The following is a 9,299-nucleotide window of genomic DNA, read 5'->3' as shown; positions in this document are numbered from 1 at the left end:
ATGCAAACAATAACATTGCACATTGCTAAATTAGATAGGAACCCAACTCCAAACATAACTTAGCTCCCTGTGGATTCGATCCAGACCTTCTCGAGTAAAAGCGGTATCAACCGCTCTTGCCACTCTATAGTGGTGTAGGGTTGGAACCTATCACTTTTTGGCGCCGTTGCCGGGAAGCTAAACAGTTTTGGCTATCTATCTAAATAGTTTTGTGTCTTGCTTTTTCTTTCCTTCTGTGATACTAACTTGTGTGTGTCGTCAATTCTGGTACAAAATGGAGAACAATGTTCCTCTTGGAAATGTTATCCCGGGGGAGGAGGTCGACGATAATGGTAAAGATGAGGTGCCTATAGTACCTCAAGAACAAACAAGAGGCCGCCAACCCAATGAAAATATTCCAGAACCTCCCCCGCCTCCTCCAAGAGTGGCTGCTCGGGTGCTTCCAAATGAATGATACGCAAGTGAAATTGTCCTACCCCGGATCCGGGTGGGCAATTTCCAAATTACAAATGTGATATTGAATTTATTGGAGTAGCGAGGGTATTTCACAGGCGCTCCCCATCAGAATGCATATAAACATCTTAAAGGCTTTGTGGATACTTGTTGGGGAAGAAGCAAACAAATGTGTCAGACGATGCATTGCGGTTGAGATTGTTCCCTTTCTCACTTAAAGGGAAAGCTTTGGACTGGCATGAAAGGATTCCCAACCATTCCATCACTACGTAGGATGAGTTGGTGGACAAGTTTATAGCTAAGTTTTTCTCACCAGGGCATATGGCGACTTTGAGAGATGAAATTTTGGCCTTCAAACAGGAACTTAATGAACCACTTCATGAGATCTAGGTGAGAGATCGGACAATGGTGAAAGAATCTCCGAACAATGACATGACTGAAGCAATGGTCCAGCAGACATTCTACCGTGGCATTAACATGACCAATCAGTGTGTAGTGAACCAGCTATCAAGTGGGAAATTTTATGAACACACCTTATGCTGAGGCGTGTGAGATATTGGATGAGATGGCAGATACTTTCTCAGCTTGGCAAAGTCGAGCTAATGAGCCACAGGGTGACCCCACTGTCATTCACTTGCACAAAGAGCTCCACGGCCATGGCCATGCAATAGTAGAGTTAACTACAACAATGAACCAGTTGGCAAAATCTCAATTGTAACAAGTTCAAGCGCCAAAACAAGTAAATGCTATGGAAGGTGTCAACATGTTGGTAAATAAGAGGCGACAAAGAGGTCAACAAGGTCAAGGTAGTCCGTATTAATATGAGCAGAGATGTAGTGGTTTCACTCAAAATGATGGCTATGATGAGCAAAGTAAAGAAGTGCAGTATGTGAACAATTATCAAAGACAAATGGGCAATGCTCCTAACCAACAACAACAGTGGAGATCCCAAGGAAATTGGGGGAATTAAAACCATCAAGGAAATAACAATTGGGGGAGCAACAATCAGAATTGGGGCAACCAGAACAACTAGGGCAACTGGAGTGGCGACAACAACAATTGGGGAGGAAACAACAACCAAGGGGGTTAGAATAATGGCAACCAAGGGAATCGGGGCAAGGCTTTCAAAGACCTCCGATGTCTCAACAACCAATTAACCTACCTCCATTTCCTTCTTAAGGTCCTAGCTCGTCGAACAATGAGATGGGAGGGATTGAGATGATATTTGAACAAATGATGAAAAAGAATGTTTCAACTTGGCCAGATTTCACAATCTTTGAATACTTATCCTAAAGGGACTCTACCTAGTGATACGGTAGTAAACCCAAAGGGTGGGAACAATACCGGGCATGCAATGGCGGTGATTACTAGAAGTGGTCGAGGTGGTGATATGAATACCTCGAAGCAAAAAGCAATTGTGAGTGATGGGATTAAAGTGCAAGATGATGATGTTCCTATAGTTGATGAGCAAGTGAGTGAAGAGAATTTGAATGCGGAAGTGAAGATTGATGTTCATAATAATGAGGTGGAGACTCAAGATGAAGTGAACCCGTCTAGGGAACACGTAATAGACATACAGGTAGTGCCCAAGGATAAGGCTCCCTTGCCAAGGCCTCCTCCACCTTACCCTCAAAGGCTTGCGAAGCAAAAGAATGAGAACTAATTTAAGAAATTTATTGACATGATGAAGAGCTTGTCAATCAATGTTCCTTTGGTGGAAGCTCTTGAGAAAATGCTGGGTTACGCCAAGTTCATGAAATACTTGGTGACTAAAAAGAGATCCATGGATTGTGAGACCATCAAAATGACTCATCAAGCAAGTGCAATTGTGTACTAGATGGCTCCAAAGCTTGAAGATCCCGGTGCTTTCACCATTCCATGTACCATTGGGAGTGCGAATTTTGCAAAAGCATTATGTGATTTGGGAGTAAGTATCAATTTGATGCCTTACTCCGTGTTTAAAACTTTGGGTATCGGTCAACCGAGAGCTACTTCAATGAGATTGAAAATGGTGGATAGAACAATGAAGAGGCCTCTTGGTATTATTGATGATGTTCTTGTCTGGGTGGACAAATTTATCTTGCCGGCGGATTTTGTGATTCTCGATTGCGAGGTCGACTATGAGGTGACTATAATTTTGGGAAGACCTTTCCTTGCAACTGGGAAGGCATTGGTTGTGTGGAAGTAGGGGAGCTCACCTTCCGCGTGGGTGATGAAAAAGTGGTCTTTCATGGGTGCAAATCAATGAGGCAGCCGAATAGTACTGAAGTGTGCTCTTTTGTGAATTTTGTCGCGGAAGTGATAGTTAATGATACTAGTACTATGGTCAATGTGGAGGATCCTTTAGAAACGGTATTGTTGAACCTTGATGTGAATGAGGATGAAGGTCGGGTGGAGTGTGTCAATGCTTTGCATAGAATGGTCTCTCACTCTTATGATCCTCGAAAGCTCTCTTTGGATCTTGAGAATTGAAAGACTCCACCAACAAAGCCCTCAATTGAGGAACCTCCCATTCTGGAGTGGAAGCCTTTGCTTTCACATCTCAAGTATGCATTCTTAGGCCCTAGTTCAACTTTACCTGTTATTATTTCATCTTGTCTTACTAAAGTGCAGGTAGATGCAACACTGGAGGTGCTCCAAAGAAGGAAAAAGGCAATTGGATGGACTCTAGATGATATTCGGGGAATAAGCCCCACCTTTTGCATGCACAATATTATACTTGAAGATGATGCCAAACCCTCTGTGGAACATCAAAGGAGGTTGAACGAGGCTATGCAAGAGGTTGTCAAAAAGGAGGTGATCAAGTGGTTAGATGCAGGGGTTGTGTACCCCCATCTCAGATAGTTCTTGGACTTCACTAGTGCAATGTGTGCCGAAGAAGGGTGGTATGATTGTGGTTACCAATGAGAAAAATGAGTTGATTCCCACCAGGACTATCACCGGATGAAGGGTGTGCATGGACTACCGCAAACTGAATAAAATGACCCGTAAGGATCACTTTCCATTACCTTTTCTTGACCAGATGCTAGATAGACTTGCTGGGCGTGTTTTCTACTATTTCTTGGATGGGTACTCAGATTAAAACCAGATTTTGATTGCTCCAAAAGATCAGGAGAAAACCGCCTTCATGTGTCCGTATGGCACCTTTGCATTTTCTAGGATGCCATTTGGTTTGTGTAATGCACCGGCTACATTCCAGCGGTTTATGATGGCTATATTTACCGACATGGTAGAGGACTTCTTGGAAGTGTTCATGGATGCTTTTAGTATTGTGGGTGACTCTTTTGATGAATGTTTGAAGAATCTTGACAAAGTGTTGGCCCGGTGTGAAGAGACAAATCTTGTGCTTAACTGGGGAAAATGTCACTTTATGGTCGAGAAGGGCATTGTACTCGGCCATAAGATCTCAAACACGGTATATAGGTGGACAAGGCTAAAATTGAAGTGATCTCAAAGCTTCCTCCTCCTACCTCAGTCAAGGGGGTTAGGAGTTTTCTTGGGCATGCGGGGTTCTATCGAAGATTCATCAAAAACTTTTCTAAAGTAGTGAATCCTTTGTGCAAGTTATTGGAAAAAGATGCCAAGTTCGTGTTTAATGATGAATGTATGAAAGCTTTTGTATTTCTCAAGTACAAATTGACAACCACTCCTATTATTACCGCACCCCATTGGAGATTACCTTTTGAGCTCATGTGTGACGCAAATGATGTTGCGGTAGGAGCGGTCTTGGGTCAAAGAGTAAACACGATATTTCACCCGGTGTATTATGCAATCAAAATAATGAATGATGCTCAAGTGAATTACACGGTGATGGAAAAAGAGTTGCTAGCAATTGTGTTTGCAATGAAGAAGTTTAGGCTTATCTCATGGGTGCCAAGGTGATAGTTCATATTGACTATGCAGCACTCTGCTACTTGATGACAAAGAAGGATTCTAAGGCTCGGTTGATGAGATGGGTTCTATTGCTTCAAGAATTTGACCTTGAGATTATTGATAGAAAAGGGTGTGAAAACCAAGTGGCGAACTACTTGTCCCGCTTGGAGGAGGAGGGAAGGCCCCGTCATGGCCTCGAAATTAATGATTTATTCCCTGATGAGCAACTCCTCTATGTATCTGTGAATAACATGCCTTGGTTCGCGGATGTTGCCAACTTTCTTATGACCGGTATTGTTCCGTGTGAGCACTCTTCCAACCAAAGGAAGAAGCTTAAGCGGGATAGCTTGGACTTCTACTGGGATGAGTCTTACTTGTTCAAAATCTGTAATGATGGTGTGATCGGGAGATGTGTTTCGGAAGAGGAGCAAATGAGTATTATGGATGCTTGTCATTCTTCTCCCTACGGTGGTCATCATGGTGGGGCGAGGACAACTTCAAAGGTGCTTAGTTGTGGTTTCTATTGGCCTACATTGTACAAGGATGCGAGTGAACTTGTGAAGAGATGTGATGAGTGTCAAAGAACAGGTGGAATTTCAAAGAAGGATGAGATGCCTCTCACCACTATTCTTGAGGTTGACATATTTGATGTGTGGGGCATTGACTTCATGGGTCCGTTTGTAAGTTCTTGTGGCAACACGTACATTTTGGTAGCCATTGATTATGTTTCCAAGTGGGTTGAGGCCGTGACTTTACCCAACAATGAGGCCTGGAGTGTTGTGGCTTTTCTCAAGAAGAGTATCTTTACTCAGTTTGGCACTCCTAGAGCAATCATTAGTGATGGGGGGTCTCATTTCTGCAATAAGGCATTTGACACTTTGCTTGCAAAGTATGGTGTCAATCACAAAGTTTCTACCCCTTACCATCCTCAATCTAGTGGGCAAGTTGAGGTCTCCAACAGGGAGATCAAGAGCAAAAGATGAACGGCATGGAAAGATTGGAAAGGAGAAAAAAAGGATTGAAATGAACAAGAAAGAGTGACAGTGTGTCTCTCTAGACCCTAAGTAAGAAGTAAATGATTCGAAGAGTCAAGAAAATGTGTGCCAAAATGAAGCAAATGAAGTGCTTAAGGGAAGAGGAAACCCTCTTAGATCAATATATCCTACTCTGAACCAAAAGCCTTCATTATATGTCTGCAAAAGCCCTATATGATCTTGAGTTGAGTGAGCTTACATTAGTGGCGACTAAGAGGCAAGCTTATGGTACTTAAAACCGAACTTGTGACCTTCCTTTGAGAGAGATAAGTGTATTTTCCACAATCCTCATTCTGAGTGCCACAATCTAAAAGTGAGGTTTGCTTATGGAGAGTTGAGAAGTATGAGTTTGGGTTCCACAATGATCAAAAATAGTAGAAAGAGTTTCCTTGATTAGTTGAGTCAACTCTTGATGCTTTTGTGTCGCACTATAGCCATGGTGCTAAAAAGGTTGTGTATTGTTAATAATGCATTTGAGTTTAAGGTAATTGTTAGTCCCAATTGATTCTTGATGAGGTTACTTTAGAATAACTGAATTTTCCTTTCTTTTATCTTGAGGAGGTGGGAATTACTTTGTTTGCTTGAGGACAAGCAAAAGCTTAAGTTTGGGGAAGTTGATAACTAAGGATTCTAGTTTATTTCATGCTCCTTTTTGCTTGAGTTTTGGATTAAAAGTGTGTACAAGTATTTCCAAAAGATAACTTATTGTGCTTGCTTGCAGTGTTTGGTCAAAAAGAGACAAGTAAGTTAAAATCATCTCAAAAAGGAGTGAAACCTGCACAAATCAAAGCTGAGTCAACTGAGCACTAACAATAGAAAATCAACCGCAGTCGCGGAGGGTCCATCGCTGAGGCGGTCTTGATCTCGCGGTCCGCGGTGGCAAGGTTCAGAGAGCTACATTTTTGGGATTGCAAGTTACCGATGTCCGTGGTGCTTTTGTGCGGTAGCCGTGTCTCTACCGCGACAGCGGTCCTTTTATCGCGGTTAGCGGAGAAGAGAATTAGAGAACTCATTCTGGAGCTCAAAGTGAAGACCGCGGCCCACGATCATATTTCGCGGCCGCGGTTGGATAAGCGCTGCAACGGTCGTCTATCCGCTCTAATCAATCCTAAGCTCAAAACTAGATAAGAATTGAAGACCGTGGTCCGCGCTTGATTTTATGCGGCCGCGGTAGTCCAAGCGCTGCAGCGGTTCATTTTCCGCTGTCAGTGGTACCTCCGTAGGGGCATTTTTATCCGAAAAATTTAGCTGTGTATAAATACTTCTTTTTCTAATTTAGGTCATATTTTGTTTAGCTGAGCACGTGAACCGCCTCCTTTTGCCTATTTGAGTAATTTTAGAGGTTGTTTAACAATTAATCTTAGACTTTTATCATATCATAAAGGAAAGGTCTTTTTCTTAAAAGCTTCAGTAATAGCAAAAGCAGCCTATCTGGAATGGCCTACTCGTTACTCAAGCAAAGCTGTATGCAACCGCATAGAGGAAGTTAAGCCAATCCCTCTATTTTCATCTTTTAAGATTCGGAAAAATAGAACATGCTCTACCCCTTCCTTCGATTGCTTTCATTTTTGGCCCGATTTCATCTTAATCTATGATTTCTTCTTTGATTGTGAGTAGTCAAACCCATTAGCTAGGGTTGTGGCTCAATCCTAGCGTATTTAATGAGTCTTCTATTTTAGGGCTTAAATATTTATGGGTGATTGATATTTGGTCTGGATTTTGATTTAAATATTAAATTAGTGATTGCAAACACTGATTTGTGCCTTTTTGATTTAGACTCTTCTTAGAAAGAGAGACTAAGTCTAGGAAATTCAGGCCAACAAGGAATTGGGGTGCATTCAAGAGATTGATAGTCCCAATTAAATGGTTAAACTTAGAGATAGTAATACCCGACTTGAGCAACTTTGCTTGCATGGTTTGAACACCCAATTGGGCTTGAGAAAGCCAATTAGGGCAAAGTCACTCAAACTACCGAGAGGTATAGAGTGAGTAGCTACGTGCATTTGCTATATCATGATCCCAACTATAACAATATTGCCCTAAGTTTTAGATCCCGTTATATACTCACCTAGGAGTAAGTCACTTCCCTAGTGCCTTTTACCAATTTAAAAACCCTACAAAAATATCTACTTAGCTTAATTTCATGCATCATTAGTATTAAATTAGAAATAGCAAACAAACAAAGAATGATTGGAAGTGCAAACAATAACATTGCACATTGCTAAATTAGATAGGAACCCAACTCCAAACATAACTTAGCTCCATATGGATTCGATACCGACCTTTTCGGGTAAAAGCTGCATCGACCGCTCTTGCCACTCTATAGTGGTGTATGGTTGGAACCGATCAGAGGTGCTCGAACTCCCCTATTGGAATTATTTGAGGCAACCGATAGTGCTTGCTGGAGCTCAGTCATTATTCGATCCTGTCTAGCGAGATGATTTATGATTTTCCTTTATTGAGCTCTCAAAACTTTCATATTGGCAACGGGTTCATCGTCCATACCATTAGGGGTAGGACTCCTCGCACGCCGAGTATTTTCTTCTTCCCAAATCGGAGTTGCTTCATTCCCATCGTTGCGGGTTTCACTGATAGTATCATCCTGCTAATTTCCACCACAGAAATTGTCCTCACGCTCATTAACGTTGTTTGTTCCAACATTTAGCGAGTTATTGTCATCATTAGGTGCCATATCTATTTTTGCTTTACTAAAGAAAAGCGTCAAAATACATCAGTAAATGATGAATGGATCATTGTAATACCACAATTGTCTATGCCCTACAGTGGGCGCCAAATTATTTATCCGTAAAACGATACAGTTGGATTTGTAATGTGGTTTATAAACACATGAATTAAAGTGATCCGAAAAAATAAAATGATAAAAACAAAATTAAATAAAGTAAGAAATAATTGAAGAAGAGATGAGCATGTGCCTCAAATTATACTTTTCTGTTAGCAAGAATAAGAACATATATTGAGCCAAAAAAATGTTAATAAAAAGCAAGAGTAAGTTTAGTTTTTTTCCATACAAATATTTCGTGCCCTTATATTTAGTACAGATTCCTTATTTATAGCTAGATTAAGGGAGACAAGATCCCTAAATCAAGCTCCTCTTTAATGTGAATAAAGACCCCTTTTGATAGCTACAATATATTTGAGTGTAAATACTAAGATTTTTTGTAACGACTGCTCCTTTAATGCTGCTTTCTTCAACCGGTATCTTGCTTTTAAACTTTTCGTCTCCGGTTCCAATGTCTTCGGAGCTCACACAACACCGGCCAGACGCTCGTAATTTGTACTAGCTGTTTGCTGACTTATACCTTACCTGTCTTTACTGTCACGTGACAGCTCAACGAGTGTCTACCTGTCATTTATTAATTTTACCCCATACAAAAGTCTACTCCCAGAGATGAGTGGGTTGCTTTAAAGTAATAATATTTGGAAATTCAAACAATATATTTTTGAACACGGTTTCTTCTACATGTTGCAAAATACTTTTAATTGCAATAATTAATAATTTAGTACTACTTCATTGTTTGTTATATGTAACTTTGTTTCCAAAAATTTCTGAGATTGATGGTCAAATTGAGATGGGAGATAACATATTTGGAATCTCCTACTTTTAATTCTTTCACTGTTTTAGTGACTTAATTCTGAAGTAGTACTACATTTTTATACCCAAGAATTAACTTGATCTGGTTTACAAACGGTATAAATGAATCTCTTTTATGATGCTAACAAGTGTATCTACACAGAGATACACGTACACACACTCAAAATAGTATTATTAACAAAATGTTTTACAGAAGAAAACATGATATCCTTTACCCACACATACACTCATAACTGCACGTTATCGGTATATACTGTTTTGGAAGGAAAGTTAGATTTGCTTACATTACTGTATAATAAATATGATATAGCTTTGCTAACGCCGAA

General features: G+C 40.6%; 1 protein-coding gene across 1 annotated transcript; it reads left to right on the top strand.

The window, feature by feature from the left end:
- The first annotated feature begins 2,290 nt into the window (after positions 1–2,290).
- On the top strand, positions 2,291–2,641 carry LOC138878536 (uncharacterized). The gene has a single exon (XM_070158223.1). It carries the CDS (start codon positions 2,291–2,293, stop codon positions 2,639–2,641), a length of 351 nt encoding a protein of 116 aa, XP_070014324.1.
- Positions 2,642–9,299: the final 6,658 nt, after the last annotated feature.

This window comes from Nicotiana sylvestris, chromosome 9 (assembly GCF_000393655.2).
Source record: "Nicotiana sylvestris chromosome 9, ASM39365v2, whole genome shotgun sequence".
Classification (NCBI taxonomy): Eukaryota; Viridiplantae; Streptophyta; class Magnoliopsida; order Solanales; family Solanaceae; genus Nicotiana; species Nicotiana sylvestris.
This window is presented reverse-complemented; position numbering and strand designations above follow the sequence as displayed.